Source organism: Lissotriton helveticus, chromosome 3_2 (genome assembly GCF_964261635.1).
Source record: "Lissotriton helveticus chromosome 3_2, aLisHel1.1, whole genome shotgun sequence".
Classification (NCBI taxonomy): domain Eukaryota; kingdom Metazoa; phylum Chordata; class Amphibia; order Caudata; family Salamandridae; genus Lissotriton; species Lissotriton helveticus.
In genome coordinates this window covers 215366260-215386951 of record NC_136062.1, presented here as the reverse complement: position 1 = coordinate 215386951, position 20692 = coordinate 215366260, and the positions used below count along the sequence as shown (strand labels likewise).

The 20692-nt window shown below is 43.7% G+C and overlaps 1 protein-coding gene across 3 annotated transcripts in view; it reads left to right on the top strand.

Moving 5' to 3' along the window:
• The window catches only part of UBL7 (ubiquitin like 7), a 162367-nt gene that overhangs the window by 120740 nt on the left and 20935 nt on the right, over window positions 1–20692 (top strand). For all 3 annotated transcript variants that reach the window (XM_078685072.1, XM_078685073.1, XM_078685074.1), the window contains one exon: window positions 2352–2401. In XM_078685072.1, the coding sequence (XP_078541198.1) occupies window positions 2352–2401 (50 nt within the window). The remainder of the gene's footprint in view (window positions 1–2351; window positions 2402–20692) is intronic.

Sequence of the window (20692 nt, the reverse complement as noted above, 5' to 3'; positions counted from 1 at the left end):
AGGTTTTTAACTCCAATCTGCCCCGATGAGAGGGGCAGAAAGCTCACTAGACTTCAGGGAGGTTTTTTTATTGCTACATGGTGTGTCCTGCCTACACATCGGGCCCAACCTCTTCCTCCAGGATGGCCTCAACAGTCTTTCTACCGACCAAACCTTGGACTATACCATCCCCATGTTTTTGGCAAAAAGGGAAATTCTGATTTCGGATTTTTTCCTTTTGGGTAGAAGAACGCCAATATTGTCCTACCTCTATGCTGAATGGCTGCACTTTTCGGGCTATGGTCAGCTGCCACCTGGGGAATCCTACCAAGCCCAGAGATTTCTGAAAACTAGACACCATGGAAGTCCATGGTAGTTTGATTTGTGTGGCTCCCATAAAGATTTCTTACCCACAATGCCCTGCAAACCTCAAATTTAGCCTGAAATTCAACATTTATTTGACGTAAACTTCCAGAATCAGCAGGAATCCACAAAATCCCTACTACCCAATGTTCCGATTAAAAATGCTACCCTTCTTGTGTTACTTGGCCTAGTGCCCCTAATGACCACAAACCAAATCAGGGTCGCTCCGTGAAGTTCCCATTGACTTTGTTTTTTAATAATGGCCAGTCGCCTGCACTAGGCCCAGCCTCACAAGTGCGGGAATTGTAGGTGGTAGAAAATGTGTGGCTCCTCCTGATTCCGCTGTCAAAGGATTCTGGGTAAAACATCCTTGTGAGAGCCATTCAAGTCACCCCATCCTGGATTCACCAAAGTGTCAATTTTTTTTTTTTTTTTAGAGGATTCCCTAGGTCCTGGATAAGCTAAGGCCCACAATCCACAGCTACCCACTTTCCCAAAAATGTGTCAGTTTTGAGTGGAAAAACATGATGTGTCCATGTTGCTTTTTGGGACATTCCCTGTTGTAGGCACTCGGCCTACACACACAAGTAAGGTACCATTTTTATCAGAAGCATGGGAGCATGGAATAGTAGGATACACATTGCCAATTGGATTACGCTGCATTTGTACCTTCCAAATGTAAGCAGGCGTGTAAGAAAGAAGGCATTTTGAAAAGTACCCTCTAAATCATCTGCTCCTACGGGTACCCACAAATTCAGAGATCTGCAAATGACCACTGCTCATAAACTGCAAATGACCACTGCTCATAAACTCCATATCTTGTGCCCATTTCAGAAATACATCTGTTACATTGATACCCGTTTTTCACTCTATATTTTTCACCACATGAATGGTCTAGACTCAGTACACAATGAAAAGCCATTGTACAGTGCAGCTCAGTTGTTTGGTCTAAGTACCTTCCTGGAGTACCTTCAAACCCTCTGTTACCACAACCAAAAGGGTCTAGCGAGTTTAATGGTAAATTGCTTTTATAAATCTGCCAATGTGACAGAAAGTTACAGATGAAAACATTGTCATAAATGGCTGTTTGTTCCTACTCATTTTCAGTATTTCTTTATTTTGAGTTATTTGTTTGGGGAAAAAGTTGAGGGGTCTATACATGACCATCTGCTGAATTCGTAATTTTGTCTACTTTTCATAAATGTATAGCTTTCCTGGATCACCCCTGGGTTTCACACTGATTTGTGACACAAACGACGTAGGTCGAAAGCACAAACAATAGTAAAAATGGGCTACCCCCTTTTTAAAAAAAAAAAGGGCCAAGAGCGTGGCAAAAACATTATTTTTTGATTAAGCTCTGCATATTCTGAAAGCTAGGAAGATGATCCTAAGCAAATCAAACCAACCTCAGTGCGAACTACCCCAAATAGCTAAAAAGGCTTAGACCCTAGGGGTTATCTTTTTTTCCCCCGTAAGTATGTATTTTAGGTATGCATTCATATATCATTTTTTTGTTTGGGCTGTTACTGTGCTTTTTTTTATTTTTATTGAGCAGCATAGGTTCCCAGGGTGATATGGGGGAGCACCCCATTCTGACTTCAGTTAATCTATCATCAATATAGGAATTTCAGTTTAGCCCGTGCTCTTCTGCTATTTTGAATTAATATGCAAATAAAGTTAAACTCTCCATGCACTAAGATTCTTGTTACTACATGCACAACTAGCTATGCCTATTGCTATTACAAAAGTATTTGTATAGTCGCTCAATTATTTCTCCTCCACTGTGGTTTGTAAACCTCAAATGTATTTTATGCTAATGGTATTTGTTCCACCGTTGTGTTATATTCATTGCTTAAACATATTTATTTCCCTTATAAACCTCAAATATCGAGTGATCTTAAAATGTTATTAAAACATAATGCTGAAATCTTGTGCATGATCTTTATGCATGAAGTGCTTCACGCATGAGTACTCCAGATTCTTTGGTTTTCATCTCTCCTCTCTCGTAGGTGGATTTTTGTTCGATGAGTTGTCCGATGAAGAAGACGAATTTCATCAGGTAGATGTGAAAAATACTTCAATTGTTTAAGCTTGAATTTGAAATGTTCAGTTTTCTCTCATGGCAAACCTATTTTATTTTTAATGCAGATACCCACTTTAGAGTTTTATCTCCAGGCCTGCGTTACACTGTGGTTTGGCCATTGGACACAGTCTGACAGAGAGTAAGATTACATAACCAATTGTTGTATGACATAACAATAATATTTACCCTATAATAATTGGGAAAATGTGCTCCGTGTATATTGTGGACACAGAGTACTACTTGTGAAAGAAGTGGCCTGCAACACAACATTTGAATGCAAATAATAATTTATCTATTATTCACTTTAAAAAAACACTTCTTTTTTATAAAGTTCAGAAAGTAGTATATAGGGCTCTTGGAGTTGTCCCGGTTGTCTTTAATGACTTGTGTCTGTCAATCACGTATTGACCCTGTGCAAGGAAGTAAGTCATTATCAAGACAACGGGAAATTGTTTCTGAGCTTCGGTAGAAAAGAACACTGAATGGATAAAAAAAATCACAAACCAAATTCAGACAAGTTATATATAGAGACGTATAGTCAAGTCCTAAGTCCCTCATTCTTCCAAAAAAAGCCTATGTAGGCAGGTGATGATTATCGAACTCCAGTATGCAGAGATGTTTCACCATCTTACACTTTAAACTCTGAGAATACATTCAGATTGAACTCTAGATTCTACTCTCTGGACGTATTTAGTAGATGACATAGCTTGCTGTTGTCCTTATCTTGTGGAAAGTAACTAGGAAGTTCAACATAGAGGTGTTCTGCTCCTATAGGAGACGATTTTTCAATTTTACACTCCTCTCCCTAAACCTCAAGCAGCGTTCATTGCCGCCCTCTCCGTAATCTGTATGCTTGATCTGGACGTTTCTTCTTTTCTATGCCTTTGGTCTCACCTCTGGGTTAGGGTTCGTTTTTCAGCCTGCTACTGTTCTACTGTTTATGAATGCCAGAGAGAAGCCATTAATTTAGAAAGAAAGGTTACTTATCTGTAATTCGAGTTCTGTCATTATCTGAATACATAAGTGAAAAGAGAGGGGTCCCAGTAGCAATGGAACTTGTAAACACTTGAATGAAAAATAATCAAAGAAACATGACTTGAGTCCACACTGTTTACTTCACAATGGGAATGCGCATTTAAATATGCTGTATTAGTATACACAATAATAAATCGGTAATTTACATGGTGCCCCAAGGACAGGAAAGGGTTGGAGGTAGTGGTGGTTGTGGGGAAATGGTGAAGGAAAGAGGGAAAGTTCGAAAGTGACAGTAAAATCAACAGTTGTCAATCATTTAGCAATGTTACAGACTCTGTACAATGAAATGAGACCAAAATGTTCATTAGATTATTCAAAGAACGCCATACTCAAAGTAGTTCAATTAATGAGAATAATAGGGAGTAGAGTTGGCGATGGAAAGTAGACGTATGTCGACGTTTCGACCCTTTTAATATGCAGACATCAGTGGTTATCTTGCTGTAGGGTCTTCATCAGGACTGGAGGGGCACACACCCTATTTGGTATATAAAAATATTTTGTGAGTACGGGAAACTAGTCCCTGTAAATAGTTGTACATCGGCAAGAAAAACACATCACCCCATAATGGGTAGAAATCAAGGCACTAGTTAAAGTCCCATAGAGTATATTGGGACAGTGATATCTGTAAGAATACATTGAATTAGACTAGGGTCAAATAAATTGAAGGTTGACTGGTTGTTGGCGCGTGGAGAAAAGCCACAGCGAACAAGGTGGGCAGGTACACGCGACTGCTCAATATTGAGACCGCGTTAGTGGGAGGCCCAGGCAACATTGGGGCTGAGGATTATAAAGCGCCTACATACAACAAAATTTGAGAATCGTCGTATGACTTACCACAGATGTGGTAGAAACAGGGCCGAGTCTGGTAAGTACAACGTGTCCCAGATGAATCTGTGGAGTGAGAGTATTCAAAAAATGAAGCACTAAATGGCTACCGAATACTAGGTGATCGGGGATACTGGTAACGGCAAAACTCACCGTCGTTGGCAACACTAGTTGTAAGTACGTTGCTGGTGAGGATCCGGGTTGCAGTTACCCTGGAAAGTCGACTCTACAAAATGGAATAGAGATGCGTAATAGTAAGCTGGATAGAGTGAGAGTTGCACGAGCAAAATGGATGGACAAAAACTCACCCGGTTGCCGTCGTGAGTAAACGTCCGGCTGGGTCATCAGTTTACTTATTGTGGTTTTATATTGGTCATCATTTTACTATGTTTGTGGCTTTAACTTCCTTAATGTACAGCATAATGTTCCATCTACATGGATGTTTTGAACGTGAACCCTGTTCTGGTCCCCTTTATCCACATGGTCCAAACTTGATTTAGTTACAACTATATTGTTGCTTTATTAGACTTTGATGTAGTCTTGTAACAAATACCAACACTTCTGAATCTGCCCTTCTATGAATAAGTAATGCAGACGATTCCCTTTGGTGGGTCTCATTGTATATGCTGATCCCTTCCATTTACCGAACTATTCTCCATATGCCTGCAGCTATCCTATCTCTAACGCAGGATGCGGACCATTTCATGGCCTCCATGTTGATAAGCGACCCCACGTCTTTCCTTACACTGCCACGTGACGTGGTTACCATAGCGATATGCTCACACGCGGAACCGGGCGCCTCTTATGTGATAGCAGCTATCCTACCCCCTATGCAGTATGTTGACTATGTCTATGGCTTCCTTGTTGCTAAGCGACCTCCTGCCTTTTCGTATCCCCGCCCACTCTGTCACATGACTCGGTTACCACGGCGATATTATCATACCCGGAACCGGGCGCCTTCACTTTGACAGCCTGCCGCGATCAAACACGGATTCAGTCCGAGACCGGTAAGCCGCCTTTCGGCGTTCCTCTAATCCCTACACTTGTAATCAATCCACTTGGTTTTCTTGCTCACGAGTAATTGTATGACTCTACGCTCCTCAGATCCCTGAACGAGCAAGGTTTGCCTGATCTACACGGACCCATTTCCGAGCCGTACGCTTTCACACGACGGTATTCGGGTAAGTTTCCGTCCACCCTGCATGCATGCCGTAGTCTGTACCCACTAGTCCCTCTAGTTTAATTTATTTTGCGCCGCCTTAATTTTCCAGATTCTACAATTGCGGGTATTTTTTACCCTGATCCACACCGACACGGACCAATTTCCCAGCCGGACGTTTACTCACGACGGCAACCGGGTGAGTTTTTGTCCATCCGTTTTGCTCGTGCAACTCTCACTCTATCCAGCTTACTATTATGCATCTCTATTCCATTTTGTAGAGTCGACTTTCCAGGGTAACTGCAACCCGGATCCTCACCAGCAACGTACTTACAACTAGTGTTGCCAACGACGGTGAGTTTTGCCGTTACCAGTATCCCCGATCACCTAGTATTCGGTAGCCATTTAGTGCTTCATTTTTTGAATACTCTCACTCCACAGATTCATCTGGGACACGTTGTACTTACCAGACTCGGCCCTGTTTCTACCACATCTGTGGTAAGTCATACGACGATTCTCAATTTTTTTTGTATGTAGGCGCTTTATAATCCTCAGCCCCAATGCTGCCTGGGCCTCCCACTAACGCGGTCTCAATATTGAGCAGTCGCGTGTACCTGCCCACCTTGTTCGCTGTGGCTTTTCTCCACGCGCCAACAACCAGTCAACCTTCAATTTATTTGACCCTAGTCTAATTCAATGTATTCTTACAGATATCACTGTCCCAATATACTCTATGGGACTTTAACTAGTGCCTTGATTTCTACCCATTATGGGGTGATGTGTTTTTCTTGCCTATGTACAACTATTTACAGGGACTAGTTTCCCGTACTCACAAAATATTTTTATATACCAAATAGGGTGTGTGCCCCTCCAGTCCTGATGAAGACCCTACAGCAAGATAACCACTGATGTCTGCATATTAAAAGGGTCGAAACGTCGACATACGTCTACTTTCCATCGCCAACTCTACTCCCTATTATTCTCAATAATTGAACTACTTGGAGTATGGCGTTCTTTGAATAATCTAATGAACATTTTGGTCTCATTTCATTCTACAGAGTCTGTAACATTGCTAAATGATTGACAACTGTTGATTTTACTGTCACTTTCGAACTTTCACTCTTTCCTTCACCATTTCCCCACAACCACCACCACCTCCAACCCTTTCCTGTCCTTGGGGCACCATGTAAATTACCGATTTATTATTGTGTATACTAATACAGCATATTTAAATGCGCATTCCCATTGTGAAGTAAACAGTGTGGACTCAAGTCATGTTTCTTTGATTATTTTTCATTCAAGTGTTTACAAGTTCCATTGCTACTGGGACCCCTCTCTTTTCACTTACGTAACTAACCCAGGTCCCCGTAACTTTAACTGGGTCAACCCCCCTACTAATAAATTATCTGAATACAGGCTTCCTACCCTCCTCCCTGTTTACCAATATCATAGTTGGATACTAAGTTTAAGATACTTTCCCTGCTTTCTCTTAAAAAAAAAAAAAGAACTGCCTTACTAACCCTCAAGAGCATGATGGGAAGTCTGAAGTGTCTAGAATTCTTAAAAGTGCCTTTCAGTTTCACACTGTGCTGTGTATGTCGTGCAACTTTTTCCCTTTTATGGTTTCATTGTATATAACATAAAGCCATGATTTTTTTGTGTTATACGACTGATTTAGTCGATAGGATAGATTTCTGAATTTCGAACAAGTAATGCAAATCATGCCTTATATAAGCATGCTTTATTTAATTATTTGTGCACATGAAAAAATGCTAGAAGAAGTGTATGGATTACGGCAAGTGCTCTGTGGTTTTCTGAGAGAATGGCCATTACAAACAAAAAGCATTACAGGTGACTAACATTTCCATGCTTTTCCAGATACCTGGTAAATCTACATGTTCTATCTTTTTACTGGAGCCAGGACCACGACTGATAAACAGAACTGCCATAATTCACATGATCAGGAAAAAGCGAAAAGAGCCCTATATTCTTTTGAGGGAAGTACTTCCAAGCCTCCTCAAAAGAGGACACACGGGAAGATATTTCATTCATTCCCACACATCTGCATATGCTCCTTAAAAGGATCTCTACTCTTCTAGCATGAAAATCTGTCACTGTGTTTTGGAATGGGGATCATACTGTAGTCTATTAATAGCTGGGTATTAGCCCACACCTTTCTTCCCCCCCAGACGTCCATTAAGATATACATAAATTTTATAGAAGAGTTTTCCGTCAGCCCGCTTCATCTTTTGGTCTGTTGTAATGCCATATAAGTTTTGCTCTCACCCACTACAGCATCTGGTAAAGGGTCAGTACACTTCATCCATTGCTCTCCCCTGCCGTGATTGACAACATTCTTCCTGAAAAGTAGCCCCCTCCATTGCTAAAAACTGGCCGGACATTGTGGTTTTTTCCTTATTTTTTTTCCACGAGATACCAACAGCAGACCAGACACTGCTGCTGGTTACTTGCTGAAGCTTAAAGTACGCTCACCCTGTGTGAGCTTTTCTTGTGGCTGCCTTTATAGATGATCAGCAAGCAAAAAGTAATGGGAAGAATGCTTGCAAATAGTCTAACCACTGGCAATTGTCATGGTAGCATACCAACCTATCGTTTTTTGTTTTTTTGCCCACATTGGCACCTTAGATTAGACCCAGCCATATAATAATCAGCCCTGATCATGTTCCATTAGGAGCAGTCTAACCCGAACTGCCAAGCCAGGTCCTCTTCGGACCGGAAGAGAAGCAACCCAGCCATTGGCTCATTTGGATCCGCTTTTTTCAGTGATTGTATTGATGCTTTATTATGCACACCTTCGATCAGTCCTACAAGAGAGTTTCTGTGCCTCATGCTATTGGCTGTTTGGTGTATCATTCAACTCCTAGGAAGTACTTCCCGAACAAAGCAAGCTTAAAAAAAAATCAAAAAAAAATCACATCTCTATTTTCACTTTCTGTAGTCTTCTCCGTTGTGAAATGTGTACGGAAAGCAACCTTCGGTCTCTTTTTGAGAAAAAAATCATAATTAAAAACCGTGGCGCAAACTATGAAGACCAACATCACTGCCACAATGCCAATATCAACGTAAGTACCGCCGTTATCAAACACGACCATTATCACTATGAATCCATGCCATACACGTCCAGTACTGCTTATGCTAATCCCAGTATTACCAAGAGCCTGATTACGAGCCACTAATACACCACCATTTGCTGCTTCCGTTACCGGTACTTCTTTGATGTTCTCCCTTTTATCCAGCCACTTCAGCATTCGTGCCTAAACGCTCTTGGTTTCTAGACCCCAGCTTTCCTTCTGAAAGCTCCATCTCGAACATGCCCTCGACTACTGCATAGACCTCTCTTACGGTCTTGTTGACCGCACAGACACACCAACTTTGACCTCCAAGACCACTATGTTGCTGAGTAGATTCTCTGCATCTGCAAACCTATCTGTTATGTTGCTCACATTTATTATGCATTGTTACTTTAAGGCTCGTGTTAGTTTGAGCTTAGAATAGAATTGTGTAAGGAAGTTCCAGGGAGGCTGGTCAGTTAGTGACTGGCTGGAGATCTATGCAGTTGTGTTCCTGGCACTACCTGTTCCTTATTGAAATACTTGAATAAAGATATTTAAGTAATCTGGCTAATTGATTTACTTAACAAGTGGCGACGAGGGTAAACACGGATGAAGAAGGAAGTTATACTTGTATGATTTTTGGACCAATCTGATGGTAGTGGAGATTGACGGAAAATCGGAATTTGTGAATTAAATACGGTGACTGTTTTCGGTGGAACCCCCCATTCACGCGGCTTTGCAAGGACTGGCACTCACAAGGTAGGAAAAGGGCGCAGAGATACTCCGGCAGGAGTGATTCAAGCGAGTTATAAACCCATAAATAAAGAAGTAACCTTGTTACCTGGTGCTAGTTGGTGGTGGTCGGTTAAGACAGACCCAAGTTGCGTCTTTTGAAAAGCGCTGTGGCAAGCGCGAGTGTTGCCAGCCATCGCTTTACAAGTTCAAGGACGCAGGAACGTCGACGTGTGCGATGTCATTGCGCAGGGTCACGTAGCGTGACCTTGCGTGGCGGCCATTTTGGGGGTAAAAATCTACAAAGCAATATCGGAAGAGTTATTAAAGAATAGAAGCGCGATCTTCAAAGAACAAAAGCGCGATCAAGAGGAAGTTTTTGGATTATGCATTTGTAATGCGATGTAAGAGAAGGTACAGGTGTGGAAGTCGGGACACTTTTTAAAAAAAAAAAAAAAAAAACTTTTTTTTTTTTTTTTATTACGTTGGGTGTTTATTAAGAAGGTTAAAGGACTTTGGTATTGTTGGGAGCACATTTTATGGATGGAGGTGACCAAACGAGGGTCGAATTGGAAAAGGACATGGCTCAACAAAATTTTACTATAAGTCCTCCACAGCCTTTCTGGTCCACAGGTTTGCGTCCGGAAATCAAATGGGTGGAATGGAGAGAATATGTTATTAATTGTATTTGTGCTATCGATGAAGCAGGGAAGATGAAGGCTGAACAAAAGAAGAGAATATTGTTGCATTTACTAGGTCCCAAAGGTTTAAAGACTTTTTCGCGTATGCAAAAAGTCGTGAATGCAGAATTAAGTGACTTTGAAAATGCCTTGAGTGACATGGACAGATACTTTGCACCTAAGGTGTGTATTGGTGTGGTGAGGCATAAATTCTTCCAAAGGAAGCAAAAGAAGGAAGAATTAGTTGATGAGTGGGTGGATGACTTGAAGTTAGCAATTGACTGTAAATTTGGCAACCTACATGACGATCTTATCCGGGACCAGCTGGTCATGCACAATGATAATTCGCCTATACAAGACCGGTTATGGGTGAATGGTGACGCGCCCTTTGATGATGTACTTGCTATTATGAGGAAGTCCGAAATGTCGGGTAGATGTGCCAATGTTGTAAAAGATGCGGAAAAGGAATCTGGAAAAGCATCTTCATCTTCAGCAGTATTTAAGATCCAGGGTACATCGAAGAACCCGAATAGACAATTCCAAGGGAAGGGGACAAGTCTACCATTTAAGAGTCAAGAAAAAGAAAGAAATGCAGAGGAGAGGAGGTGTTATCGTTGCGTCAGCTAAGAACATATGGCTTTCAGCAAGATGTGTCCAGCTATAAGGAAGAAGTGTGGCATATGTGGATTGGTTGGACATTTTAGCAAGATGTGTCGCAGACGTAGTAATGTAAAGTGTATTTGGAGTGAAGAGTTGAATGTGGATGGGAGTGAAGAGGATGATGAGGTTTGTGTAAAGAATGTAAGAGGGAACTGTATGCTTAATTGCTTAATATCACTGAAGAGTCACTGTAAGGAAAACTAATTTGCGATTTGCCATTAGGTGGTGTAATGGTTAAAGTATATGCAGATTCTGGATCCCCATACACTATTGTAAATGAGGTGTGGAGGAAGAAGTTCGTACACAGAATTGGGGATCATTTGAACGCATCTGATGTGAACCCAGTGAGTTACACGGGTGAGAAGATAAATATGTTAGTATTTAGATGGCTCACATTTCTTTTTAAAGGAAGAATGACAAGGGGAAAACTATACATAGCAAAAACGGGACCATCTGTGCTAGGATGGCACGACCAAAAAAACCTTCATATCATCTTAGATCCCAATAGTAAATAGAAAGTGCTGGTGCTGGATGAGTGCAGCAAAATAGAGGATGTTTTGAAAGATGAATTTGCCAATGTTGTGAGTCAAAAGTTGGGGAAGTTGAGCGGGTTTGAACACAGGATTATGCTTAAAGGGGATGCTCAGCCGAGGGTACACAAAGTCAGACCTATTCCTATGTTAATAAGGGAGGAGGTGAAGAAAGAAATTCAAGGTCTTTTGGCTAAGGGAGTTATTGAGGATGTGGACACGTCCGAATGGATTTCTCCAGTGGTTGTCGCGAGGAAACCCAACGGAAAAATTTGTTTATGTATTGATTTACGCCATCTCAATAAAAATATTGTCATAGAAAGGTTCCCTTTGCCAAAGATAAATGAGATGGTTTCGTCTTTAAGAGGGGCAACTTGGTTCTCAACGATTGACCTCTCTGCTGCCTATCACCAGGTGGTTTTGGAACCAGAATCGAGGTATCTGACTGCTTTTATCACGCCATTTGGTTGTTATCAATTTAGGAGAATGCCGTTTGGCCTTGCATCGGCCGCGGCTGTTTTTCAGCGGTTAATGCATAAATAGTTTGGTGAAATGGAAGGGGTATGTTTTTTCCAGGATGATATTCTGGTTATTGGAACAAACAAAGAGGACCATGATTGAGAGTATTTGACGTTTTAAATTCGGCAGGTTTGACGGTGGAATTGTCCAAGTGTAAGTTTGGTGAGAGAAACATTTCCTACCTTGGTCATGTGATTAGCGAGGATGGTGTCAGACCTAAGGTGTCATTGGTAGAAAGTATTCTGGCTTTGCCTGCCCAGAGGTCTAAAGAGGCGATAAAATCTTTCTTAGGGATGGCAGAGTATTGCGCGAAGTTCATAAGTAACTTTGCTTCGAAAGTTTATAACATTAGATCATTGCTTAAGAAGAATGTGAAGTTTCAGTGGACTAAGGAATGTGAAAGGGAGTTTGCAGAGATTAATATGGATTTACAAAAAGTGAGTTCGCTTTCTAGTTTTGACCCTAATTTGGATTGTTTGCTGACTACGGACGCAAGTGATAAGGGGTTAGGTGCAGTGCTCTTGCAGGTTGGTGGTAATGGTAAAGAAATGATTCTTTTGTTTGCGTCCAGAACTTTGTCACTGGCGGAAGGCAGATATCCCATCATAGAAAGAGGCGTTGGCATGGGCTCTAGAGCACTTTCGTGCTTTCATATGGGGCAAAATGGTACATATCCGGACGGACCACAAGCCATTGGTCCATATTTTATCTACTGAGGGGACTGCAACGGCGTCAGCCAGATTGGCAAGAATTTCTATGCGTATGAAAGAGTATATTTACAAGCTGAGTTACATGCCAGGTAGGGATAACGTGGTAGCGGACTGTTTGTCCAGATTGCCTACACCAGTAGAGGAATGTGTAGATGACCCGTGGGGGAGTTTTAGTGTAGCCTTAGTTCAGGATTCTGGTGTTCCTGCTATTAGTAAAGAAGATTGGGTTAGAGAGCATGATAAAGATAAGATTTTAGTGGATGTATCTAGGTTTATTTGTAAAGGATGGCCTAAGGAAAGGTTCATTGCTGATAATTTGAAACCGTTTTGGGAAGTGCATTTGAAGTTGTCTTTTGAAAAGGATGTGTTGCTCAGGGGAGACCGAATTGTTCCCCCTGTGATTTTACGGAAAAGAATTGTGCAGATGTGTCATGAGGGTCATTTTGGGATAGTTAGGACTAAGGTGGCTGTCAAGAGTTTGTTTTGGTGGCCCAAAGTTGATAAAGAGGTAGAAGATTTTGTGAGGACCTGTTCAGTTTGAACTTCAGCCGACAAATCTTTGAGGACTTTGAAACCAGTGATGAATGAGGGATTAATTCCCAGTTTTCCTTGGGAGACTATTGCTGTGGACATTTTTGGTCCAGTGGGGGAATTTAAAGAACATGGGTTGGTTGCCATTGATCTTTTTTCAAAATGGGCGGTGGTTAAATTTGTGGAGAAGGTTGATACCCAAACTGTTTAGTTTTTGGACAAGATCTTTATAATGGAAGGATTGCCAGTAAATGTTTTAACGGATAATGGTGTACAATTTTTGTCGAAATTAGCTCAGGAATATTTAGGAACGTGTGGAATTAAGCATAAAACCACAGCTCTATATAATCCAAGTGGAAACGGCACTGTGGAACGTTTTAATAGAGTGATTAAGGGAATTTTGCAAGCGGCTATTAACAAGAATTTGGATTGGAAGGTGCGAATACAGAAGGCGGTGTGGTCTTACAGGGTTACCGTGCATAACAGTACAGGGTTATCCCCTTTTGTGATGTTGAGGGGCAGATCTCCAAGGTGTAAGTTTAGCCCGGGTTGGATGTTTGGAGGTAAATTGGAAAATTGGTCAATTAATGAGGTGAGAGATTTTGGAAACTGTGCATTCAAAGAGTAAGGAATATTATGACAAACAACATGGTACAAAAGATATTCAGGTTAAAATTGGGGACTGGGTTCGTGTTAAGAAGCCTTTTAAAGTTCAGAAAGGTGAGAACAAGTTTGATGTGGCTAAGCAGGGGTTGAGGTTTTTAGGAACTCAGTTAGGTTGAATGATGGGAAAGTGTGGAATCTCAAGGATGTTGCATTTGATATCAGCCTAGATCATGATCGGGTGGAGTCTAGAGGAGATGTATCAAAAGATTTTCAGTGGGTGGAAGATTATTTTGAAAATAGTGAGTTGCAATCTCGGTTGGCCTTGGATGAGAAGCATGGTGTACAGTCTCAAGGTGGTTCTTGTGGTGTGGATGTGTCGGGTATGCCTTCTCAATTAAGGGAAGGAGAAGGGTCGTGGATGAGTTAGTGATGAATGATGGTGTAAGTAAAACCTTGGTGGACGGTGGTAGTGGTAGAGACAAAAATATACAGTCAAGCATTGAGGAAGATGCCGTTTGCACAAAAATTAAAAGGGTGTTACCTGCGTGGTTGAATGAGTATGTCATGTGAATTTTAGTAGTGATGGTAGTCCTGTGTTTTACTTTGTGTTTTTTTTTAATTTTATTTATTAATTTTGTTTTTCTTATTTTATTGTAAGGGGGGGATGTGTTATGTTGCTCACATTTATTATGTATTGTTACTTTAAGGCTCGTGTTAGTTCGAGCTTAGAATAGAATTGTGTAAGGAAGTTCCAGGGAGGCTGGTCAGTTAGTGACTGGCTGGAGATCTATGCAGTTGTGTTCCTGGCACTACCTGTTCCTTATTGAAATACTTGAATAAAGATATTTAAGTAATCTGGCTAATTGATTACTTAACACTATCATTGACTGTCTTGGCTGCTTGACTCAATGTTGAGGTCCCTGCAAGAAATGCCTGCATCTTGTTTCTACTTCCCTGATACGGTCATTGAAGTCCTTCTTGATGATCATGATGAAAATGATTGTCTGGTCTTTCAAGATGTGCATGATTTGTAGGAAGAGGGCCTGCCTCTATGTCAACAAAGCAGCTTTCGGATCTAAAGCTCTATAGGGACTGCTCCTCACGATGGTGATTCAAACACCTCTTCTGACCCCCTCCCCACCTCTCCCCTCCTAGTGCTTTACCCTTGGAGGTAGTGCCCCGCCCTGTGTCTTTTGCACTGTGGCCGCTGACCTGTTCAGACAGCATCTCCGATATGAAGATATGGCAAGCAAAGCCCTGCAGAAATTCTCTCAGGGTGGAGAGCGCTATTAAGGACCCAAGAAACCCAGGCAGACTGGCCCAAATGGAGAAGACCGAAAGATTGAGACTGGCAAATCGGGATACATTGACGTCTAGCAAACCGAGGTAAACTGAGTAAGACCAGCCCGGTGACTGGAGACATACCATTGATAAATGGAATGCACACAAACACTAGAGGAGAAAAGAAGGGAGAGGAGAGGAGCGAAGAATCTGGTTCTTGGGAAATGAAAACTTAATGGCGCATAGTTATTGCATATGCCAACGTGGAATATTATTGACCAGAAAGATACAGACCTTCTGTTTTTTTAACAGTCCACTAGATGGCGGCACCGTGCTGCACCTGCAGCCAGGCCTTGCCCTGACACTACATAAAGTAATTTGTATGCAGCCAACGAATATTGGAATAAGCAGTGATTCGAATGGACTATGGGAATATTCTAGTTAGGCCATAAGAGTTGGCAGGGATGAAGTTCAGAGGAGGTGAATATGGATTCGATCAGCAGACACCCCTGGGTCTGTTGCCGAAACATAACCTTCATCTGAGATCTCTGCATTATTTACTCCTGAGTGATATTACTTACACGAGAGGATGTGCTGTTGAAGAGCGTAGTATCCATTAGAGCGTAGTATCCATTAGAGTAACTGAAGGTTGTCTTCATAGAAGCCTATCGCTTAAGCCAATATTACTCATTGTATGGACCTAATGCTTTACGTGTTTCAGACATCCACAGGAAATTCACCTTCTCCTGAAGCGGAGGACCACATCCTAATTAACGCCTGAACACTGGGGGACATCAACCATGAACATGTTCCGAGGATCACTCCATTCTGTCGAGGGTGAAGCTCCCATATCTGAACTTTCAATTTCCACATGGAATTGGTGTCCTTATTTACTAATTTGCCAATCCCGACATATTACACATGGGTACATATCCTTGTCTCCAGAGCACGGCAATTTAATTATTACTGTATCATTCACCTTCTTTAATACATCCTCTTGGATCTTTTCCACTCTAAAGACACATTATAAATATATTCTGCATTTAGAATTAAGAATAGGAGTTAACCTCTCTGATTTGGCTCTGTGACCCTAAGATTCACACAGATTTCGGTGGTAGTTGCATCAGTCTGTCAGATGATATCTAAATGTTAAAGACAGGATGCGATTTCTGAAGCCATCAGTGGGGTTTGTACGTGTGAATCGCAAACATTCCAGCCTTCGCTGTGTCCAGCTCTTATTGTTACACGTGTCCTCTTCGGTGCCCACCGCCCAGTTCCAGTTAGTTCTTCCCTGCTGTTATCCTCTTTTCTTTTCGTTTTTTAGGTCGAGGCTACGTCGCACTGCAGGCAGTGGCCGGAGCCGAAGAGTTTATGACTTCAACAGTGGGGCTTTAACCCGCCTCTCCCTTCCATTGGCTAGCTCCGTAAATGGAGGCTAGCCATTGGAAGAGAGATGTGGCAATCCTTCTCGGAGCAGATTCGTGGGCGTTTCTTTGGTTTTTTTAAGCCCCGCCCCCTTTGTTTCGCCATGAAGAGGTAGCCCATAGTGGGTGGTTTTTTTTTTTTTTTGGTTTTTTTTTTTGCCAGGGCTGTATTTTCGTCAGTCTGTGCCAGCTCCCCGCCCGCTCGCAGTCTTCTCCCTGTGCTCCCACGGGGGCGGCTCTGACAACGCTTGTTTTTCTTGCCTTCTGATTGTGCCGGTTCCCCCCCACCCCACCCCCCCTCCCACTGTCCGTGTCTCCGTTCCCGCCCCCCCCTCCCGCTGTCCGTGTCTCCTTTTGTCAGTCCGGTATTTTTTTTTTCTTGTCCTTTTTGTTGATAAGGCGGTCAATCGTAGGGGGTGAGTGAGTCACAGGCGGCTACAGAAGCCTGGTCTCCGCTCACGCGGAGTCCCGGGGAGGCAGTCTACATACAGGCGGCGCTTATGCCTTCTGTTGTGAACCAACATGTTCACCTGTCCGAATGGATTTCAAAAGGGATGGTGAAGTGCAGGATCTCGGTGTCGGGCGACCCTCTGAACAAGTGTGCCAGGCTTGTTCTTGACCTGTGAACAAGCGCCCTGCCTCCAGCACACAAGGAAGTCGGCTGAGGGGAGGCGCAGACATAGTGCTTCATTGCTGGGCACCAAGGAGCGGGTACCGTGCAGCTGCTGCGGCGGTGCCTGTGTGAGCCCGTGTTCTAGGGCACGGAATGAGAATCTCTGATCGGTTCTCATTCCCGGAGCTGCCCCTTGATGCTTTACTTTTGAAATGTATATGTATCGGCGTTAGTACAAGAGTTTCCCTGGCTCAGCGTGGCCCCCGCTGTAGGACGTTTGTAAAGCGTTTACATGCCACCAAGCGGCGACTTCTGAGCGCTGTGAAGATTGGAAGCAAAGAGCAGAAAGGACGGAAAAGGCCAGCGGAGTGGGTAGGTAGAGGGTCGATGATATTAGTAGATGGAAGGAAAGTTAAAAAAGTTTATTATGCTAAGTGGAAACAAGGTAAGAGTGAAATCCTTTTGCAAAGATCGCCTTGCAGATAGCGGGTGCAATGCCCTGCGAGCGGGACCATTTACAGGTCTCTCCTGGACTGGCGGCGGTTGGTTGACTTCGTACTTCCCTCGATGCAAGTTGCCATGTTTCACCCGCTGCACTCCTTTCGGGTGTGAAATCTTTAGGCCCAATAATCCATCCCAGAGACACTGCGACCGCTCAGAGGCGCTGGGGCTCAAGCCTTGAACACTGCTACTATCCACTATGTGCTACAATCAGGCGGGGGACCAGTTAATGCCCCCACCACAGGCACAAAGGGACCATCATCCTTGCACCCCCATTGGACACCCCCACACCATCATCAGACTGTAGACAATGTCAGTATTTTGATTTCGACCAACATGGAGAAAATCTGCTCGGAAAATCAGACAGTAATTCTAGGTACAAGCAGTTATTCCTCATTTCAGGAATACCCCCACCCCCGTACTCCCATTCCCCCGTCCTGTATCGCCTCCACACATTGAGCCCTGGTACCTCAGTGAAGGTGGAGGATGCTCCGGGGCCGGGCCCACAGTCTGGGTTGGGATTGTGCAGTGCTTGTTTTTACTCAGCCCCCACTCGGCATGGCCCGGGGTACTGCGAGAACTACTGAGGCAGAAGCAGTCTGCCTGCTGCCTCCTGGGTTCCGCTGGCGCCGGCTGGAGAGGCTCGGGATCTTGGACACACTGCCTGATGGCAGGAGCAGTGCTTAATTTGAGCCGGGGTTCCTGGTGCTCAGGCCCGCTAGTAAATAAAGACGAATTTTGAAATGGGTCCCAAACGGACCTTAGATTGATGTCCTTGACTCTAATGGCTAACAACATCGATCAGTTTGTATGAAATGTTAAGGATTCTCCTGTCAGTGAATTAGTTACTGACTTTGTTGTTGCATTTTTATATAGCGTGGACTCGAGCCGAAGGCATTTGAGCACATTGCACAAGAACACATTCATTTCTGGTTTAGGACTTGTGCCCTGTATTTCCCCACTATTCATAGGAAGGGACCATTGCACGTGCTGTTTAGTGAAGTTGTCCCCTGTCATCTGTGTGCGTCACCATCGGACATTTCTATCTTTTTAGCTGACAGACACATTTCAGGGGGCCTTGGGGGGGGGGGGGGGAGTCTGCGCGGACAATGAGGGAGCGGAGCAGCGGCTGCTGCAGGCACTTGTGATCTGCTGCAAATACCGGGTATGGGAGGGGCTCGCTCAGTGTGAGTCCAGGACGGCACCCCAAGGGCTCACAATCCGGAATGCTTAATCCTAAACAAAGGGGGCACGCCTACTCCCCAGGATTCATCAAGCAACGGATAGAGCACCCCTTTCAGACGGAAATAAGTGTTCGCACCTAATGTGTGACCTGATGCCCCCAGCCTCCCTCAAATCACATGAATATTTATATTACTACTTGACGGTTCGGTTTCCTCAGATTTCCTAAAGTGATTCTTTTGCCATCTCACATAGCTGTCTGTCTACAGGCTCAGCATCTCCGAGTATCACAAGACCATCCCGTTCTTCAGCCTTCATCAACACCCTATGCTGAGACTTGCAGACACAAACCACAACAAGCATTTGCAATGCAATAAGTCTCGCATTTTTTGTATGTTTATTGCGCTGTGGCAAAAAAACACTCCAGTGTTGGCTGCACTCTGCGGCACTCTGATGCGGGGCATTTGCGCGGCCAGCCTCCCCTTGAAGGTCTCCCGCAGCCCCTGCCGCCGTCGGGACGAGGAGACAAACTCTGGCATCAGTGCGAGGAGACCTCTTAGGGACGGGATGCCAAGGGAACAGCCCGAAGATGAACAGCGCAGAGAAAGAGAATGCCCCCAACGAGGTCAACCTGCAGGAGCCGGAGGTAGGTTCATCGCCGTGCCGGCAGAGGGCGCCTCAGGTGCAGGGTATGTCCAGAAGGGGCCAGCTTTTGTATGTTCGCTCCTCTGTTACTTCTCGGCGCTATGTGACTTTTACTCTGAAATGTTTATAGAGGGGGAGAGGTCCACTGATGGGAAGATAAGGAGCTTTGGGCAGGACAGGGCAAAGTTCAGGTGAAAGTTCATGGAAGGCAGGAAAAGCGAAATGCAGGCTCACCGACCAACCAGCGTGCCAAGTTCGTGTGTTGTCCAACAGATGTGTGTTGCAGCTTTTGGGAGCGCATCACACCAGATTCTGTGGACTTTGAAAAGTGATGTGTAAGAAAGCACATTTTTTGTCGTAGTTAAAGCGCTGTTTCTATGTCTCGGCGGGGGTTATTTTCTTCCAAATCCCAGAATAAATAGTTAGCAGTACACAGCTGTGCCTCCACGCTGCAAGACACTGCGTGTAACAGAACTCGACAAATCTTTGGGCCGAATTGAAAATTGTGAAAGCAAATTCCAGCAGTCAGGCTGGGTTTGAAAGTTGCAAATTCTGTGCATAATATTCATTTCCACCGTCAATTTGAACGTTTGACAAGATGGCAGTGTGATAAATTCCACCTTTCGTAAATATATGCCCTGATGCAAGTTTTACAAAAGTAGTCACCCACAGCAGCTACATTTTTAATTTTATTCCCTTGAAAAGTTAATGTTCTCCTTACTTTCCATTGACTCCCGATCCGGTTTCCAACAATGAAGAACCACGGTCGAGTTTAGAAGTGACTGTGGGAATGTAAAACATACTGTTCACACCACAGCCGACTCACCTGGTCACGGACGAAGGCTTAGGGTACCATGCAGTTTATGTGACTAGGTCCTCTGCCGTGAACTCTTCCTGGTTCTACAATACCTTTCATAGGTCCTAAAAAACATCAAGCCATACTCTTAACTTGGCTTGGCACTGCACCAAAAGCAGCTGGAACTGGGAGCAGTGCTTAATTTGTAAAATAATGAGTGCTAGGCTCTCCTCAGGAGGCCACTACAGCTTGCACCACCCTGGCTGTGCTTGCTCCCCTGCCCCCTGGCTGAGCTTGCTCCCGTGCCCCCTGGCTGTGCTTGCTCCCCTGCCCCCTGGCTGTGTCATCAGCCGGGAGTATTTTAAACTGGCCCGGTGAAGCTATTCGTCCCCCATCCTTCCTGCCGTGACATCTTGGCTCTTGCAGACCTGCTGACAGTCTTATACCGGTAAGCCTACTTAGGGAACATGTTGCTTTGTTTTGCTTGATGCCTGGATTTTCTAGTCTTTGATGAATTGTGTCGGGTATAATGTCTCTTGCCTGAGCGGCTACCATGTGTATGTATTTCCACGGCGGAGATGGGCTATACTTTAACTTGGGAACACTGCCTTTATTTCATAATTGATGGGTGAGACTCGAGGCTTAATGAGGAGGGCTTAGCCATATGATCATTCCATATATCTATCAGTGATAGCATTATGCCTTTAGTTAGCAGAAGCTTGGATCATAAGTGGCTCTGTCTGTGTGTGTGTGTGTGTGTGGCT